The following is a 20,762-nucleotide window of genomic DNA, read 5'->3' as shown; positions in this document are numbered from 1 at the left end:
ATACAGACTAAAAGCCTTCTGGTTGATTACATTCGGAGGACAAAAGCACACATATCAGAGCACCAAACACACAGACACACAGATATTTCAGCATACATGCTCTTTTAGTCGCTCCCTAGTAGGCCTCCCGTATCTAGCATAAATTAAGAGTAAAATCAGCACAGCACATTGACATCTCAAACATCAATTTATTTAAAAAAAAAACTGTGCACAAAGCGGACAGGGCAATCAATAAGTTAATAAAATATATTCTACATTTCTCACGATTTCTAATAGTCAAACCTGAAATTGGTCCCTGTTGAATATCCAGAACTGATTTAACAAGTATGTGACTAACAAATACATCTCTTCTTAAAAATGCCATAATAAGAGAATAAAACATTCTCAAATGTAACAGCCATAGTGAGGCATACGGTTTTATTCTTGCCCTGCAGAAACTGGTAGAATTGACTGATTCTATTATTATATTCAGAGTTGGACTAGAGGTCCACCTGCAGCCTCTCCCCATCAGTAGCTCTGTCTGAAGTAAGGGGAAAGCTTGGGTTAGAAGGTGTCACTGCAGCTGTGAAAACCATGTAGATAATAACAAAGCATTTCAAAATGACCCAGTCAACGTACGTACTAACCCATAGATTACCAGTATGACTAGGACCTCAGGGTATTTTCTGCATAGAAAAGTCTTGGCCGGGCAGCATATGTCCAAACAGTGAAAACGTATGTGGAAAAGATAATGGACCTAGGCCTATATATTTTTCAATAAGATCCTCTTTGGATCTAAATCAAAACTAGACAGTCAGGGATAATCTAAAATGTAAAAAAAAAAAAAAAGAAATTGTCATGGCATGGGGCCCCCATTGATTTTGTTATAATGTTTGAGTCACTCAGATAGCATAAGAACATAGATAAGCCATGGTAAATTGTGTACAAATGCAGGAAATTAGCTTTAAAATATATATTTTTTCCCTCAGCACCATGACAAAATGTGTGGAATTGCAAGAAACTAGCTTTAAAAACTGTAAAATGTTATCTCCACCGCATGGTGAAACTGCAGGAAATTAGATTTTAAAACAGCAACATCTTCTCTCTGCGCCCAAGAGGGCCTCTAAAATGTTTGGTCGGCGACCGTGCCATTGGCCACGCCCACTGCCACACCCACCACCTAAGCCCTATTTTGATAGAGAAAAAATCCTGGACCAGACATGATAATAACAATAACAGCATTGACTAATATATGTTTCTTATATGTGCGTGTGTTTGGTAATGGATCATAAGGGGATGGTTATGTCATAAACAATACAAATACAATAAAAACAAAAATATGATTTACGGTAGACTTCAAAGATAGACAGCAGATTCAAAAAAATCGTGTACTTTTTTTTTTAAGCTTAATGTTAAAATGATTCATGTTTATGTACATTTGATATATTGCTCTGAAATGGTATAGATGAAAACATTTATATTGATAGTAATAGCAAGGTCCATGACACAGAAAGGTGACAGAATGTGATAAACAACAACAGTGAGAGATGATGCCATCAACATCAAAGCAGTCTAAAGACAGTCTACAGACAACGTAAGAGTAGTCATTCCCTTCCATCTGATAGGCTGACAGACCTAGGGGCAACGTTCCCCCATTTCTAGGTTCACTTTCCCTCAGACCTACGGGTCACTTCCCCCCCAGCTCCATCCCACTATGTCCTGCTTCAGAGTCCACCAGCGACGAGGCAAAGGCTGACTGGACGATCTGGAAGCCAAACGACTCCAGTAGAGACATGTTCTGTTGAGGGGAGAAGGGCGAGCCCAGGGAAGGACCCAGCTCCCCCAGACCTGACCCCGACCCTGCACCCACCACCAGACTCTTCTGGACCCCATGATGATGCACTCTGTTGACGTGCTTGTTGAGGTAGGATTTGGTGCGGAAGGTCTGGTTGCACTCGCTGCAGGGGAACTTTTTCTCTGGCGAGTCCTGGCTGGTCTTGGCTTTAGCGCCACCTGGTGGCGACCCCTGCACGGCCCCAGTACCGGCAGAGGCTCCATTGCAGGCGAATGGCGTCAGAGACCCAAGGTCCTCCCCCTCGGACTTGTGCAGGGATTTCATCTCGTCGCCATTGGACAGCTCCCTGAACGACGGCTCGTCTCCCTCAGATTCTCCCTGATGGGGGCATTTCCCAGCATTCTCTTGCCCGTCTGAGGTAAAGACAAAGGGGGTTGGGGGAGGGGGAAGTTGGGAGGAAAGGGAGAGATGGTGGCGTGGGAGAGATGGTGGGGGTTGGGGAGAGGGGAAGGACACAGGGGAAGGATAAGGGGAGAGAAAAGAAAAACGGGAAAATTAGGCCATGCGCACACAACACAAAATCTGTCTATTTAGACCACCAGGCAGCACTGCTCTCCACCACCAACACCACCTGCAACACGAACAGGACAGTTTAATGCTATGTGTACTAACCATCTACTCCCCTGACAAAACAATTCATATAATATTGTTTTTAAGTAGAATTGTACTGCAATTCTTAGAAGATATGTTGGTAATTCATATGAAATCAAAGTTTATTGGTCGCCTACACAGATTTGTAGATTTTACATTTTACATTTAAATTTTAGTCATTTAGCAGACGCTCTTATCCAGAGCGACTTACAGGAGCAATTAGGGTTAAGTGCCTTGCTCAAGGGCACATCGACAGTTTTTTCACCTAGTCGGCTCGGGGATTAGAACCAGCGACCTTTCGGTTACTGGCACAATGCTCTTAACCACTAAGCTACCTGTTACCGCCGTTGCAGCAAAATGCTTGTGTTTCTAGCTCCAACAGTGCAGTAATACCTAGCAATAATAATAAAATAAATATACACATAATCCAGATAAATACAAAAAAACTAGTTATGTAGGATGAGCCATGACTAGAACACAGTAAAGACATATAAAGTGGATGAAACAGTATGTAAACATTATTTAAGTGACCAGTGTTCAATGACTATGTACAGTGGGGAGAACAAGTATTTGATACACAGCCGATTTTGCAGGTTTTCCTACTTACAAAGCATGTAGAGGTCTGTAATTTTTATCATAGGTACACTTCAACTGTGAGAGACGGAATCTAAAACAAAAATCCAGAAAATCACATTGTATGATTTTTAAGTAATTAATTTGCATTTTATTGCATGACATAATTATTTGATACATCAGAAAAGCAGAACTTAATATTTGGTACAGAAACCTTTGTTTGCAATTACAGAGATCATACGTTTCCTGTAGGTCTTGACCAGGTTTGCACACACTGCAGCAGGGATTTTGGCCCACTCCTCTATACAGACCTTCTCCAGATCCTTCAGGTTTCAGGGCTGTCGCTGGGCAATACAGACTATCAGCTCCCTCCAAAGATTTTCTATTGGGTTCAGGTCTGGAGACTGACTAGGCCACTCCAGGACCTTGAGATGCTTCTTACGGAGCCACTCCTGAGTTTCCCTGGCTGTGTGTTTCGGGTCGTTGTCATGCTGGAAGACCCAGCCACGACCCATCTTCAATGCTCTTACTGAGGGAAGGAGGTTGTTGGCCAAGATCTCGCGATACATGGCCCCATCCATCCTCCCCTCAATACGGTGCAGTCGTCCTGTCCCCTTTGCAGAAAAGCATCCCCAAAGAATGATGTTTCCACCTCCATGCTTCATGGTTGGGATGGTGTTCTTGGGGTTGTACTCATCCTTCTTCTTCCTTCAAACACGGCGAGTGGAGTTTAGACCAAAAAGCTCTATTTTTGTCTCATCAGACCACATGACCTTCTCCCATTCCTCCTCTGGATCATCCAGATGGTCATTGGCAAACTTCAGATGGGCCTGGACATGCGCAGGGGGACTTGCGTGCGCTGCAGGATTTTAATCCATGACGGTGTAGTGTGTTACTAATGGTTTTCTTTGAGACTGTGGTCCCAGCTCTCTTCAGGTCATTGACCAGGTCCTGCCATGTAGTTCTGGGCTGATCCCTCACCTTCCTCCTGATCATTGATGCCCCACGAGGTGAGATCTTGCATGGAGCCCCAGACCGAGGGTGATTGACCGTCATCTTGAACTTCTTCCATTTTCTAATAATTGCGCCAACAGTTGTTGCCTTCTCACCAAGCTGCTTGCCTATTGTCCTGTAGCCCATCCCAGCCTTGTGCAGGTCTACAGTTTTATCCCTGATGTCCTTACACAGCTCTCTGGTCTTGACCATTGTGGAGAGGTTGGAGTCTGTTTGATTGAGTGTTTGGACAGGTGTCTTTTATACAGGTAACAAGTTCAAACAGGTGCAGTTAATACAGGTAATGAGTGGAGAACAGGAGGGCTTCTTAAAGAAAAACTAACAGGTCTGTGAGAGCCGGAATTCTTACTGGTTGGTAGGTGATCAAATACTTATGTCATGCAATAAAATGCAAATTAATTACTTAAAAATCATACAATGTGATTTTCTGGATTTTTGTTTTAGATTCCGTCTCTCACAGTTGAAGTGTACCTATGATAAAAATTACAGACCTCTATATGCTTTGTAAGTAGGAAAACCTGCAAAATCGGCAGTGTATCAAATACTTGTTCTCCCCACTGTATATAGGGCAGCAGTCTCTAAGGTGCAGGGCTGAGTACCGGGTGGTAGCCGGCTAGAACAGTGACTAAGGCTCAGGGCAGGGTACTAGTGGCGACTGTTTAACAGTCTGATGGTCTGGAGAGTCTAAGAAGCGGTAGATCTGTTCTATGTGCGCTATTTCTATGCTTCCCGTTCTTAAGTTTCATTGTTGCGTCTTTTACTTTCAGTTTTGTACACCAGCTTCAAATGGCTGAAAATACATTATTTGTGGTTATTGAAAATATATGTGTCACAGTGGTTTAGATGGTACAATGATTCTCTACACTACGCAGAATTTTAGCAACCAGGAAATGGCGGAGTGATTTCTGCATATTGCAACTTTAACACGCTTAAAATACTTACATCGGCCACAGAGAACGAGAGCACACAGTTCTCGTGAGCATTGGGGGCCCGCGTCTCAATTTTGTTTTACTCGAAGCGGGTGAAGAAGGTCTTTAGTTCGTCACCAATAACAAGAGGAGACCTGCTTGGGCCAAGAAACACGAGCAACGGACAATAGTCTAGAGTACAAATTGGAGATTTTTGGTTCCAACCGCCATGTCTTTGTGAGACGCAGTGTGGGTGAACAGATGTGTAGTCTCCACATGTGTAGTTCCCACCGTAAAGCATGGAGGAGGAGGTGTTTGGTGTGGGGGTGCTTTGCTGGTGACACTGTCCGTGATTTATTTATAATTCAAGGCACACTTAACCAGCGTGGCTACCACAGCATTCTGCAGCGATACGCCATCCCAACTGGTTTGCGCTTAGTGGGACTATCATTTGTTTTCAACAGGACAATGACCCAACACACCTCCAGGCTGTGTAAGGGCTATTTTACCAATAAGGAGAGTGATGGAGTGCTGCATCAGATGACCTGGCCTCCACAATCCCCCAACCTCAACCCAATTGAGATGGTTTGGGATGAGTCGGACGGCAGAGTGAAGGAAAAGCAGCCAACAAGTGCTCAGCATATGTAGGAAAAGCATTCCAGGTGAAGCTGGTTGAGAGTTTGCCAAGAGTGTGCAAAGCTGTCATCAAGGCAAAGGGTGGCTATTTGAAGAATCTCAAATATAAAATATATTTTGATTTGTTTAACACATTTTTGGTTACTACAGTGCCTTGCAAAAGTATTCATCCCCCTTCGTGTTTTTCCTATTTTGTTGCATTACAACCTGTACACAAAATAGTCCAAATTGGTGAAGTGAAAAAAATAACTTATTTCAAGAAATTAAAAAATAAAAAATAACCAAAAAGTGGTGCGTGCATATGTATTCACCCCCTTTGCTATGAAGCCCCTAAATAAGATCTGGTGCAACCAATTTCCTTCAGAAGTCACATAATTAGTTAAATAAAGTCCACCTGTGTGCAATCTAAGTGTCAGATGATCTGTCACATGATCTCGGTATATATACACCTGTTCTGAAAGGCCCCAGAGTCTGCAACACCACTAAGCAAGGGGCACCACCAAGCAAGCGGCACCATGAAGACCAAGGATCTCTCCAAACAGGTCAGGGATAAAGTTGTGGAGAAGTACAGATCAGGGTTGGGTTATAAAAAAATAACAGAAACTTTGAACAGCTCACGGAGCACCATTAAATCCATTATTTAAAAAATTGAAAGAATATGGCACCACAACAAACCTGCCAAGAGAGGGCCGCCCACCAAAACTAACGGACCAGGCAAGGAGGGCATTAATCAGAGAGGCAACAAAGACACCAAAGATAACCCTGAAGGAGCTGCAAAGCACCACCGCGGAGATTGGAGTAACTGTCCATAGGACCACTTTAAGCCGTACACTCCATAGAGCTGGGCTTTACGGAAGCATGGCCAGAAAAAAGCAATTGCTTAAAGAATAAAATAAGCAAACACATTTGGTGTTCGCAAAAAGGCATGTGGGAGACTCCCCAAACATATGGAAGAAGGTACTCTGGTCAGATGAGACTCAAATTTAGCTTTTTGGCCATCAAGGAAAACGCTATGTCTGGCGCAAACCCAACACCTCTCATCACTACGAGAACACCATCCCAATGTTTTTTATTGGCAGGGACTGGGAAACTGGTCAGAATTGAAGGAATGATGGATGGCGCTAAATACAGGGAAATTCTTGAGGGAAACCGGTTTCAGTCTTCCAGAGATTTGAGACTGGGACGGAGGTTCACCTTCCAGCAGGACAATGACCCTAAGCATACTGCTAAAGCAACACTCAAGTGGTTTAAGGGGAAACATTTAAATGTCTTGGAATGGCCTAGTCAAAGCCCAGACCTCAATCCAATTGAGAATCTATGACTTAAAGATTGCTGTACACCAGCGGAACCCATCCAACTTGAAGGAGCTGGAGCAGTTTTGCCTTTAAGAATGGGCAAAAATCCCAGTGGCTAGATGTGCCAAGCTTAAAGAGACATACCACAAGAGACTTGCAGCTGTAATTGCTGCAATAGCTGGCTCTACAAAGTATTGACTTTGGGGGGGGGGGGGGGGGGGGGTGAATAGTTTTGCACGCTCAAGTTCAGTTTTTTTGTCTTATTTCTTGTTTGTTTCACAAAAAAAGTATTTTGCATCTTCAAAGTGGTAGGCATGTTGTGTAAATCAAATGATACAAACCCCCAAGAAATCCATTTTAATTCCAGGTTGTACGGCAACAAAATAGAAAAAATGCCAAGGGGGGGTGAATACTTTGGCAAACCACTGTACATGATTCCATATGTGTTATTTCATAGTTTTGATGTCTTCACTATTATTCTACAATTGAGACTCCACTTTGTCCCTGTACTGTAGTTTTGCCTCTGATTGCCTTACTGAGGTCGTAGCTGGTCTGTTTGTACACGTCTATGTTCCCAGACATCTTACCATGGTTAAATGTGGTGGTTTGGGCTTTCAGTTTTGCGTGAATGCTGCCATCTATCCACGGTTTTTGGTGTGGATAAGTTCTAAATCGTCACAGTGGGAAAAACATCCTCTATGCACTTCCTGATGAACCCAGTCACAGAGTCAGTGTATACGTCAATACTATTTTCAGAGGCGACCCAGAATATTTCCCAGTCAGCGTGATCAAAACAATCTTGAAGCATAGATTCCGATTGGTCAGACCAACGTTGAACAGTCCTTATCATGGGAGCTTCCTGTTTAAGTTTCTGCCTATAGGTTGGGAGGAGCAGAATGGAGGCGTGATCTGATTTGCCGAAGGGAGGGTGGGGAAGGGCCTTCTAGCCGTCCCGGAAGGAAGAGTAGCAATGATCCAGGGTCCGTGTTGCGTGTCTAGCACAGGAGATGTGTTGATAGAATTTCGGTAGCGTTTTCCCCAGATTTCCTTTATTTAAGTCCCCAGCTACAATAAATGCAGCCTTAGGATATGCGGTTTCCAGCTTGCACATAGTCCAGTGTAGTTCCTTGAGAGCCGTCGCGGTGTCGGCTTGGGGTGGAATATACACTTCAGTGACGATGACTGAAGAACATTTTCTTGAGAGGAAATGTGGTCACCATTTGATGGTGAAGTATTCCAGATCGGGAGAACAAAAGGACTTGAGTTCCTGTACGTCACCACATTCACACCATGAATTGTTAATCATGAAACAAACCCCTCCGCCTTTTCTTTTCCCGGAGAGTTCTTCCTTCCTGTCCGCGCGATGGACGGAGAACCCCGCTGGCTGAACGGACGGGAACAATATATTCGGAGAGAGACATTATTCCGTAAAACAGAGTATGTTACAGTCCCGGATGTCTCTCTGGAAGGAGATCTTCGCCCTGAGCTCGTCTACTTTATTGTCCAGGGACTGAACATTAGCGAATAATATACTTATAGGAACAGAGGGCACGTTTGTTCAGATTATGCGGTAAGCAGACATTCCGCAGCTTCATTCATTTACCCAATAGATAATATGCTTTTCATTGAGAGCAAAGTCTGTTTCTTCTTTGTGAGTTTCGGGCAAAAAACGCAATTCTACACAACAGCTTTTTGTGTTTATTGATAGCATGCCATGGCAGATTAGTTTAGCTCTGATTGAACACTGTACAATATCAGCCCAGAATATCTGACATGAAATAGGCCAGGTTTGGACAAATTTGATGTAGGTGGGGGCCCACAAAACATCTGAACTCATCATGAGGGGGCAGCAGTGGCTGCGTACCCACATCCATACCCACACATGCAGTCAGAGCCTTTTGGGGGCCCTAAGTGACATTTTGTTCCCTCCCCCCACCTTGCGAGCAAAACATTTTAGCAGCTCCCCCTCTTGACAGCGGAGAGAAACCAATTATATTTTAGAGTTTATTTTCTGCAATTCTACACATTTTGCCATGGGGCGTAGAGAAAATGCTTCAGTTTTGTAACACATTTCATGTAATTGTACTCATTTTGCCATGGGGCAGATAAATAAATGAGCAGTTTTACAGCGAATTTCCTGCAGTTCTACACATTTTGCCATAGGGTGGAGTTAAATGTTTGCATTTTTTAATGACATCTGACTGAGTGACTAACAAAATTAATGGGGCCTCCCCGGTCGGTAATTCGACCATGATTACTTCAAGTTTAGATCGCTGGCTAGACTAACTTACCAATCCAACAATTGCTGACATGGGTTAATTAAGTGACTGTCAGTGACTGACATAACAAGAGAAACTGCTATTCTACTATTTTAACTCTCAACAGTAAGTTGAGACCCCAAGTGAGTTCCTAAAAAAAAGGCCTACAAAAGGGGGGCCGCCAGTTGCCCATCCCTGAAATAGGCCATTGTATCGGCTGATACAGATGTCATGTTTTTATCACGATACCAAAACCACATCGGAACTACTCCTGCGACATCTCATGTCTCCACATCCGCAAACTTCTAGCGGCTTATTTCCAGGAAACCTTTTGCTCATGCATCCAGTCAACCAAATGTCCTTTACTCTTTATACACATGCACCCATAGAGGTTGGAATCTCCTCATCCAACCAACCCTTTACAGTGGAACCCTTGTTACCCGTCCAATCAGTGGGCCTAGTTAGCGCCCAGGCCCGGCCCAGACCCCACCCTCCGGCTAGCCCGTACTGACCTGGCAGAGGCCTGTGGAGGGGGTGGAACCCAGGCAGGCCGGCAGAGCATTCCCAGAAATACGGAGCCCCCCCAGGCCCTGGTTTCCCCAGGAGCAGCTCGGGCTGCAGGCCCAGGAAGGGAGGGCCGGGCTGGGGGAGAAAGCAGTGACCCTCTGCCTCTTGGAAGGTGACCAGCAGCCGGCGACTGGTGCACAGGTCTACACCAACGACAGACAAACACCAAGCCACCGACAGAGAGTAGAGTGGGGACAGCAAAGACAACAGACAAGGCCAGCGGAAACCATACAGTCAATGTAGTCCGAATATTATTCAGACCTTACTAGGTCTTTCACTTAGTAGCTTTACTTTGTCCAGTGAATGAAACTTTTTCCTGTATTACTTGCCAAGCCAGCAGACTGCTAGTCTGTTCTAGAGAATTGAATGTTTGCAATGGTATTTCTTCTCTGTAAAATAACTTTTTCCTTTATGAAGTCTACAGCTATTCTTTATGCTATTCCTTTCTATTTCCTTTATACAATTTTTTTTTTTTTATCAGCTCTTATCAGCTCCTCCAGCTCACTTTAACACTACTACTCAACCCTTGAGCCTCGAACATGGTTCTGTCTGCAGCACAGGCCCCTCATCTCATGCCAATCAGGCCAAAACAGTTGACCAATGGTGCTGAATGAAGATGCTATGAAATCTGTTATGATCAGAATCACACTACAATGGCACATCCAAGGCAGTGACATTCTACAGTTCTTTATTCTAAATAAAAGCAGCTGGTCAATTGATTTTGAATTCTGGCATTCCGCTACATTTCAACGATTTTAGATTGGAGATAGGTGATCACTAGGAACCCCATTTCTACAACCAGAAAACTGATTTTTGCCCAGAATCTAAACTTCTCTCTCTACACTGCTTTGGCTCTCTCTCTCTGCCAGAGTCTGACATACTGTACAGCCAAATCCATAGGCTGCTGCTGGTTGCCATGGCAATAATATAGTTGAAAAAAGCTCCAGTGAATCCAGACGAACATTGCACAATACTGTATGACCCAATAGACATGCAACAACATTAGTGCATCGTTTAACCAATGGCCACAAGGCGATGGAGATGACAGCAAGCAACAAACAGCGTTTTCAGACAGCGTTCACATTGCCATGCTGAACAGAGACAGATGGGTGTAGCACTAAGGCTATTAAGCTTAACAGTCTCTGTGTGTCTGAGCCTTGATTTGGAAAATGGGGTGGCATACATCCACTTCTTTGTTGTAGCTATTGATGAGCTGAGTCCCTGACAACCTGCAGTGTCCCAAAATTTACCACTGGGGGGCAGTGCCCCATTAAAAAAGATGCCAAAGGCTGCAATTACATTTTTTATTTCATCTTGATTAAGTAATCTTTTTATTTCAAGGCCTATAAAGATTCTAACCTATTGAGTAAAAGTTATCCTTATTAAAAGATTAATTCACATGATCTATATGTTTAGTAAAAAGCAAAACGTGAAGTTCCCCATTCAACTTCTTCTCACTTTCCTCCTCCTCTCTTCTCAATAAAGCCATACAGAAGAGCACCCCATTTTAAATCGTCTGAGGTGTTTGTTGTGCCCACCATCGTTTGAGACAGCATACTCTAGAATACAGGCTGGGTGTCATTTTTTGGCAGATAAATGTACTAAAATGTGAATACAATTGACATTTCAACTTTCTCAAATTGAACCACAAAGATGGAAATCAGTAAATGTTGTATTGAGTGGGAATATACACTGTTTTAAATTAAAAACTGTCAATACCATAGGAAACCTATTGAACTCATAGAAATATGCATAATAGAATAGACATTCAACTTGGCATTTGATAGTGGGTGGACCGGCCGCCATCTTTCTGTAGTAATTGGAAGCTAATGTTTCAATGGTGTACCAGCTAAATTGCAGTGGTCTGAAGGGATAAGTCCATTCTATGAACTCTACTATGATTGAAATGAAGCCCACCCTGTATTCAAAAGTATGCAGTGTCTCAACCAATGACGGGCACAACAAACACCTCAGATGATGTAAAATAGGGTCTAAGGTCTTCACGGGTCAACCTGAACCGAATACCCGAGACCTGAGTAGGTCCAGGTCCAAAATACTAACGTTTCCCTCGGGTCCGGGTTGGGTCCTGTTTCATTGTCATCGGGTCTATATAACTACAGGTGATAGACCAGAGTGGACCTGACCACGGCTCTGCATAGCCTATAGCACAGGGATTGGCAACTTTTGTAGGCCCGTGGTTCAATTTCCACAACAACAACAAAAAACGTGAAAGTGTTATTTATATTTTATATTTGAGATTCTTTAAAGTAGCCACCCTTTGCCTTGATGACAGCATTGCACACTTTTGGCATTCTCTCAACCAGCTTCATGAGGTAGTCACCTGGACTGCATTTCAATTAACAGGTGTGTCTTGTTAAAAGTACATTTGTGGAATTTCTTTCCTTCTTAATGCGTTTGAGCCAAACAGTTGTGTTGTGACAAGGTAGGGGTGGTATACAGAAGATAGCCCTATTTGGTAAAAGACCAAGCCCATATTATAACAAGAACAGCTCAAATAAGCAAAGAGAAACGACAGTTCATCATTACGTTAAGACATGAAGGTCAGTCAATACGGAAAATGTCAAGAACTTTGAAAGTTTCTTCAAGTGCAGTCGCAAAATCCATCAAGCGCTATGATGAAACTGGCTCTCATGAGGACCGCCACAGGAAATGAAGACCCAGAGTTACCTCTGCTGCAGAGGATAAGTTCATTAGAGTTAACTGCACCTCAGATTGCAGCCCAAATAAATGCACACACATCTCAACATCAACTGTTCAAAGGAGACTGTGTGAATCAGGCCTTCATGGTCGAATTGCTGCAAAGAAACCACTACTAAAGGACACCAATAGGAAGAAGAGACTTGCTTGGGCCAAGAAACACGAGCAATGGACATTAGACCGGTGGAAATCTGTCCTTTGGTCTGATGAGTCCAAATTTGAGATTTTGGGTTCCAATCGCCGTCTTTGTGAGACGCAGAGTAGGTGAACGGATGATCTCCGCATGTGTGGTTCCCACCGGGAAGCATTGAGGAGGAGGTGTGATGGTGCTTTGCTGGTGACACGGTCTGTGATTTTGTTAGAATTTTACAGCACACTTAACCAGCATCGCTACCACAGCATTCTGCAGCGATACGCCATCCCATCTGGTTTGCGCTTAGTGGGACTATAATTTGTTTTTCAACAGGACAATGACCCAAAACACACCTCCAGGCTGTGTAAGGGCTATTTGACCAAGAAGGAGAGTGACGGAGTGCTGCATCAGATGACCTGGCCTCCACAATCACCCGACCTCAACCCAATTGAGATGGTTTGGGATGAATTGGACCACAGAGTGAAGGAAAAGCAGCCAACAAGTGCTCAGCATATGTGGGAACTCCTTCAAGACTGTTGAAAAAGCATTCCAGGAGAAGCTGGTTGAGAGAATGCCAAGAGTGTGCAAAGCTGTCATCAAGGCAAAGGGTGGCTATTTGAAGAATCTCAAATATAACATATTTTTATTTGTTTAACACTTTTTTGGTTACTACATGATTCCATGTGTTATTTCATAGTTTTGATGTCTTCACTATTATTCTACAATGTAGAAAATAGTAAAAAATAAAGAAAAACCCTTGAATGTGTAGGTGTGTCCAAACCTTTGACTGGTACTGTGTGTATATATATATATATATTACTGTTGAGAGTCAGAATATTAGAATACACAAGGTGCAATTACAAAATTTGGTTGTGCATCAGCAGTCACTCAATTAGCCCATGTCAGCAAACATTCTTTAGATTAGCAAGTTAGTTGGATAGGCTATCTAAAAATGTAGTAATCATGGTCAAATTACCAACCGGGGGACACCCATTGATTTTGTTAGTCACTCAGATATCATATTAAAAACTGCAAACATTTCTCTCCACCCCATGGCAAAATGAGTAGAATTGCAGGAAATGAGATATAGAATTGCTAAATCTTCTCTCTGCCTCATGGTAAAATGTGTAGAATTACAGCAAATTTGCTTTAAAACTACAATATTTTCTCTACACCCCATGGAAATTGTAGAATTGCAGGAAATTAACTCTAACATTTTCTCTACGCTGTCAAGAGGCTAGGGCCGGCTCTGTGTGGGTATGGATGTGGGTAGCAGACCTGCGAGCCACTGTGGCCCCTCATGATGTTTGCTGATTTTTTGGGGGGTCCCCTCCACCATCAACGTTGCCCATCCCTGCTATAGCATATTTATTTTACACTAATAAAGGTGAATTTATTAACTTATAGAAGGCCTAGCCAACATATAAAGACCTATTAGTTAACCAGAAGAGCAACTTGGCTGACAAACAAACTTTTGTCACTTGGGTCCAATCGGGTCTAAATCCGAATCCGTTAGGGTACGGGTAGAGTCTAGGTCTGGTTGTTATTAGGTCCGTTCGGGTCTGATTGTTCTCAGGTCCGGGTCCAACTTTTTGGACCCAAGAAGACCTCTAGTCTAAGCTACAACATATGTTTACGCGTTTTTGAGATAATTTACATTAAAAGGTAAAAAGATTGCACAAATAGTTTAACAACCCTGTTTGTACACTTTCAAATGATATCAAACTCAACCGTTTATCTTTTTTCAGTGACGGAGACATGGATGTCTCATGGTAGGGTGGGTATGCAAAATGGGTCAACTATGAACACCTCGATCTCCGGAATGTTTCGGCATTCAGGTCCGAAAAGTCACTTTCTAACCACCTCTATCATGGGCAAACATGTTATGAAGGTTTCGTTCAAATCAAAAGGGGTGCAGTCAGAAAGTGATTTAATTAATACAGAACCACCCTATACATCATTTCAGCCAGGACAGCCAGATCAGCCAGCTTGTATGTATGGCACTTCTTCTGAAGACAGTGTCCCTACCGTTAGCTGATGGAGGCACAGAGAGCAGATGGATCCTTTGGCGTTAGCATTACTGCACAGGCATAGGCAGGAATGCCTATATATTTTATGTGTGCATGTGTTTGTGTATGCTTGTGTTTTTGCTCTAAAGACAGATGCAGCATGTTTTCCCCACAAGCAGCAGCAGAGCAGATTATGATCAATACAAAGCAATAAAGAGACATATGCTAGGGGGCAGGGTGGAGCGGAGCGGGGTGGGCGGCTGCTTGCCTTCCACTGCGCACTGGCGTCCCGTGTGGTAGGGGGTGCCGCCATGGTTCTGCAGCTCAGGGAAGGCACCGTGTGCTGGGGCGGTAGAGGGGAGTAATGGTGAGCCGTGGTGCGTTTTTACGTGCACCTTAAGGTAGGATGCAGTGGAGAAACCTGGAAACCAGGAGAAGAACACAGAACAAAAGGGCAGTGGCACTACACATCCAGCAGGGAGAGAATGGATGCCCCCTGTTGTTATGTACCCAAAGATGACTGTGGGACAACAACAACAAAAATTGTTCCCACATCCACCTTTCGTGAAACTGTTTTATATTTTCATGCAGACAAGCATAAGAGCTGGTACCAGGGATGATAATATGATTTTGTTGAACTGAGCTGAGCTTTTGGATGTTGTAACAACCCCTCAAAAATAAATATGAAGTGCATCTAACTTCAAAAGGCAAGGAAGAATGTGAACCTACAAAAGGAAGGGTAACCTCAAGCAAGAGTCAACAATGTGCAACCCCTGTTCTCTATTATCTAAGCTATTAGGCCTACCACAAGAATGACACCATGTCTAGCCAGGTAAATCAAGACAAAAGAAGCAAGTCAACCCAATACAGACAAACTGCACGGGGGGGCAGAAATAATCTACAGTAGTACACACAATCAGGTAAGACAAACAAGTCTTGAAACCTTAACATATGAAATCAAGCCTTTCTCAAATAAAACAATAGCACTATCTGCTAGGAGCAGCTGACACCACCATTTTGGACAAATCATTAACCATCAATTACTTTACTACATTAATGAGACCTGTGTTGCATTAACATACTGACTGTACAAGAGAGTAAATTGGAATGGCAGCAAGAGAATGTTCAGCGAGGACAACAACAAACAAGAAGCAACCATGGTGGCTGCCAACCAATAACTGATGCACGAGCATTGTAAAGTGGGGTCCAAGATTATTGACACCCTTGATAAAGATGAGGAAGAATTAATTATTTATTTTATACAGTCAAATACTGAGCTATTTTGTATGCTCCAAAAAATTGGGAAATTATATTATTTTATACTTATACAATTGCTCATAGATAGAGATTTTGTTTAACAAGTAATACTTTTTTTTCTCAGAGAACCCAATACCTACTGTAAAATATGGTGGTGTATCTTTCATGTTAGGGGGATATTTTGCTTCCACTGGTCCTGGGGCCCTTGTTAAGGTCAACGGCATCATGAACTTTACCCAGTACCAGGACATTTTTGCCAAAAACCTGGTTGTCTGCCAGGAGGCTGAAACTTGGCCACAAGTGGATCTTCCAGCAAGACCATAACTCCAAGCACACATCAAAATCCAAAAAGAAAATGGTTAATTGGCCACAAAATATGCATTTTACAATGGTCATCTCAGTCTATGGATGTGAAACCCATTGAAAACCTGTGGTTTGAATTGAAGAGGGCAGTCCATAAATGCAGACTAAGGATATCAAGGATCTGGAAGAATTCTGTATGGAGGAATGGTCTAAGATCCCTCCCAGTGTGTTCTACAACTCATAAAACATTTTAGAAAAAGGCTCAGTGCCGTTATCCTTGCAAGGTGAGGTATTGAAAACAGGGGTGTCCATTTTTACCCCTACCTTTTTGAGAAAAAAAACATTACTTGTTAAACAAAATCTCTTTCTCTGAGCAATTGTTTTAGTATAAAATAATATAATTTCCCAAATTTTTGGAGCATACAATATAGCTCAGTATTTGAATTATATATTTCATACAGTCATTTTTGTTTATCTTTACCAAGGGTGTAAATTATTTCAGACCCCACTGTATGTACTACCTTTATACTTAGTATCATTGTGATTCATGTGGGTCTGTTATATGTGTTTACGTCTCGTGTGCTCCTTGCTGCAAAACCAACTTGAAAAACAGTGGACAACCCATGCAGACACTACAACTATGAACTGCAGATAGCCCGTGATTGCAGGTCACAAGCTTTTATGTAGAAAGCAACCCAAATTCTTTGCACCAGCTGAGGTAGTTACTACAGTATTAGATTTGAATAGTAAAAATATTGGTAGATCATCCTTGTTGCTTGTGGCAAGATGGAAATACCATGCTGGAAGAGAGGCAGGCTAACAAGAAAACACATACAAATCTAAGAAACAAGAAGACACAGTCATAGAATGGAAGCCTGACAGGTATGAGGAGATGATGCTGCACACTAGGCCTGAGGTTACCTTTGTTGCATATGCTACAGTAGTTGTGAGGTCCTTCACTGTGTTTCTTGAGGTGGTCGGTCATGTACGCAGCCCGGAGGTACTTCCCACATACCTGGCACGGGATCTTGTCCTCGTGGCAAGCCAGGTGGGACCGCAGGCGATCTCTTGTAGCAAAGGAGGCATTACAAATCTGAAGAGGAGGAAAATACAGGTAAAGAACATGCCCTCATACATGTTACGTACAGAAACAGTATTCATTTACCATCAACCATATTCTAATCAACAAGAATGAGTATGTTTACATGCACACTAATAATTCCATATTTAACTGACTTTGGCAGTAGGCCGAGTATGGCAGTAGTCATGTAAACACTTTACTCTGCTTATCTTAAAGATGCACTACGCAAAAATCCCTCTGCCATTTCCTGGTTGCCAAAATTCAAATCGTTTGCTTAATTTTTGTTTATGTGACAAAAATTGGGGCGGCAGGTAGCTTAGTGGTTAAGAGCGTTGTGCCAGTAACCGAAAGGTCGCTGGTTCTAATCCCCGAGCCAACTAGGTGAAAAATCTGTCGATGTGCCCTTGAGCAAGGCACTTAACCCTAATTGCTCCTGTAAGTCGCTCTGGATAAGAGCGTCTGCTAAATGACTAAAATGTAAATGTAAATGTAAAACAAGCAAGTATAATGTAGAGTCATTCTAGTATCTAAACCACTGTGAAATATATTTTCCAAAACCAAAAATATAGTACTTTCAGCTGCTTGAAGCTGGTGTACAAACCCGAAAGTAAAAGATGCAAAAACTAAATTTAAGAACGGGGAGCATAGAAATAGCGCACATAGAACAAATATAGTGCTTCTTATAATCTATAACACATATTTCTATGTGAATTTGGTCAGGTTGTCCATAAAGTTACATATTGCAGCTTTAAAATCGGTGTAACGTCAAAATCAAAGTAAGCATATGCAGATTAAAACACCTGGTTTTCTGACATGTAAACAGCTTAATCAGCATTCCAGCGGTGTACTTGATCTGTGCATGTGCCAGCACCGGTAGTCTCCCTCTTATGCACTAGTGAAGTGAGTTTTAAAAAACTGAAATCGTTTTCACATACACATTTTTCAAAAATAACATGGTACGTTGGTAGAACGTTTACTTTGATTGCCGATTTTCTGCATTTATTTAAGTCCCATCAGGTAGCCTGATTTCAGATGTGTCCATGTAAACAGGATTATTAGAGAAATCGTTCATCTTGCAAAGCATGTAAACGTTTTAAACAAACTATTATATTAGTTTGGGTTGTCATTGAGTAACCGTACTCAATCATTAAAACAAGCAATTACCACAGTGACAGATTTGAAGTGTATTGTTCATTCATTGTGACAAATATTGCATCCATATCAACTCTCCTAAGAGAATCCAGTTGTTACTATTGTCTCACCTGGCACTTATGGGGTCTCTCTGTTGTGTGAACCTGCTTGATGTGCCCATTCAAATGGTCTGGCCTGAATAAAACAAACATAGGCATGTTGAGACAGATGCAGACAGTACACAAATGATTCTGAGTAAGAAGACAATTTGTCTTTATTTTCCCTCAAACACAGAATGCTTAGAATAGAATAGGGAATTCCCCTGGAAGTAGTGCTGGTAATGTAGACCTACCATAATAATTGTCCATAGCTCACCTTGAAAACCCCTTTCCACAGCTTTGACAGACGTAAGGTTTGCCCACAGATCCATCGTGTGACCGCACATGGTATGACATCCTGTCCTTGCGCTTGAACCGCAGGCCACAGACATGGCAAGCATATGGCTTTTCCCCGGAATGAGACAATTTGTGTCGGTTCAGGTGGTATACATCCCGGAACACCTTTCCACAAATGTCACAGCCAACGTGACGTCTCGTCCTCTCTCGTTTACGGCTGTTATCTACTGTTCCATGCAAGGGCATGCCATTCTCCAACAGACCGGGCTGACCAGAGTGCGTTATCAAGGTAGGGCCGCCTCCGATACTCGCGCCATGGCTGGAAGCTCCATGCTGCGCTTCGTGATTTCTCAACCGCACAGCCTCTGTAAATGCTTTGCCACATATTCCACAAGGAAATAGCTGCTCAATGTCTTCTTTAACGTCAGAGGTGTTGTGGTTGTAATGTATATGCTCTATGGCTGTCACCTTCTTTGGTCGCCCCCTGCCTCTCTTGGAACCCGGAGAGCCCTCTTCTTGGAACGGGTTGCCCGTCTTCTCTGATGGAGACACGGGCTGCAGGACTGGCATAGTGGACTGGGGGCTACCATCCGACACGACAGTGTCATTGGCATGACTTCCGTCCACATTATGTGTTTGCCCATTATTGCCATTCCCATTTGACATGTTGTCTACGGCTAATTTGAAACCCAATTCAGAGCCCCCCGTGGCACGGAACAAACTGACGTCTCCTCCTCGAGAGGGTGGTACAAGGATTTGTACATTGGACTGTTTGATTACTTCTTGGCATATCTCGATGACAGAACGCATTAACAGAAACTTAGCAGCTGTCATCAACTCGGGGAAACATTCCAATTGTACCACAATCCTAGAGGTGTAGACAAAGTCCAAAATGTCTTTAAAAACTTTGGGGCTTATCGTATGCATCTCAAGTTCTTTTGCCTCCCCGTCGCCCTCCGTTTGACAACCAAAAACGGACTCGAAGTACTCGCTGCACGCCGCCAGTACCGCCTTGTGGGCAGGGAAGCTCTCTTCGCCAACGCGCAAGATCACATCGCAAAACCTGCCTCCATCTTTCCTCTGAATGTTGAGGTTGTGTAGCATCTGCGCGCTATGATTGCTCACCTGATAGGTGTATGAAGAATTCCACGACTGCTCCGCTATTCTCTCCATGCCGAATTCATTCAACATCAATTTAGGTTAGCGACTAGGGGTGGAGAAACAAATAGTGTATACAGCTCAATAGTCGGGGTAAATTAAATAAAAACACACGACGACCACCCTTCCCTCTTTAGCATCTAAACGTTAGCAGCAGGGAAAAATGGCAGCCCCCCAGCTTCCTGTGAACTTTAACCTTTTCGTTTCAAAGTGGGGGGGTATCGTTCTATATTTTCACATCACTTTTAGACATACACTATGTAGAGTATCTGATCTAAAAGCTATTCTTCTAATAGACACTATAGCTATTTAGGATACATGAGGTGGGGTTGAAGTTGTGAAATACGTTCATAATATTCCTCTTCCTGGTTTCTCCCTTCACATTTTTTTAAATCCAAAAAGCCCCCTCCCCCAGCCGCTGCTGAGAAAAGGCTGACCGTCTAGCTTTCAGAACGAAAAGGGTGCGACCGTGCGCATGTTAGAATATAATACAGTACAAAAAAAAGTTGAAATATACAGACAGGACTCCAACCATAACTTTGATGTTGCATTATTTTATAACCCGTCCCATTCTGACTGTACACAATATTCTATAAAACATGTATATGTGTTGCTGCCATTCACACATTGCAGAGGCCTATGGAGAATTGTAATTTTAAAGGCGCTACCCGCATATGCAAATAGCCCGCTCATATTCTGACAGTAAGGCAAAGTAATTGTGAGAACCGAAACTCAATTTGAAATTCCATGTTCGTCAGTGTCACCCCAAAAGCAGAAAGGTAAACAAACCATGAGGGACATTCAATAAGATTGGGAGAAAAAACGAAAACGTGTCTGCTTTCCTTAAACTGTCCAGATCTCTATGAAATATGACAATTACAATGAGTGAGTTTTCCTTAAT

General features: G+C 42.8%; 1 protein-coding gene across 2 annotated transcripts; it reads right to left on the bottom strand.

Annotated features, from left to right (window-relative positions):
* Positions 1–1,646: 1,646 nt before the first annotated feature.
* patz1 (POZ/BTB and AT hook containing zinc finger 1) lies at positions 1,647–20,000 on the bottom strand. 2 transcript variants are annotated; one of them, XM_084173408.1, is made up of 6 exons: positions 18,684–20,000; positions 18,440–18,503; positions 17,018–17,189; positions 14,805–14,957; positions 9,622–9,819; positions 1,647–2,187 (listed from the first exon to the last, which is right to left on the bottom strand). In XM_084173408.1, exons 1-6 carry the CDS (start codon positions 19,892–19,894, stop codon positions 1,667–1,669), a joined length of 2,319 nt encoding a protein of 772 aa, XP_084029534.1. In that variant the 5' UTR covers positions 19,895–20,000; the 3' UTR covers positions 1,647–1,666. The 2 variants fall into 2 exon arrangements, with proteins under 2 accessions (XP_084029534.1, XP_084029533.1); XM_084173407.1 differs by lacking the exons at positions 9,622–9,819; positions 14,805–14,957.
* Positions 20,001–20,762: the final 762 nt, after the last annotated feature.

The sequence above is a fragment of the Coregonus lavaretus genome (genome assembly GCF_964263955.1).
Source record: "Coregonus lavaretus genome assembly, chromosome: 12".
Lineage (NCBI taxonomy): Eukaryota > Metazoa > Chordata > Actinopteri > Salmoniformes > Salmonidae > Coregonus > Coregonus lavaretus.
Note: the sequence above shows the minus strand (reverse complement) of the source record. Positions and strands in the feature narration are given on the sequence as shown.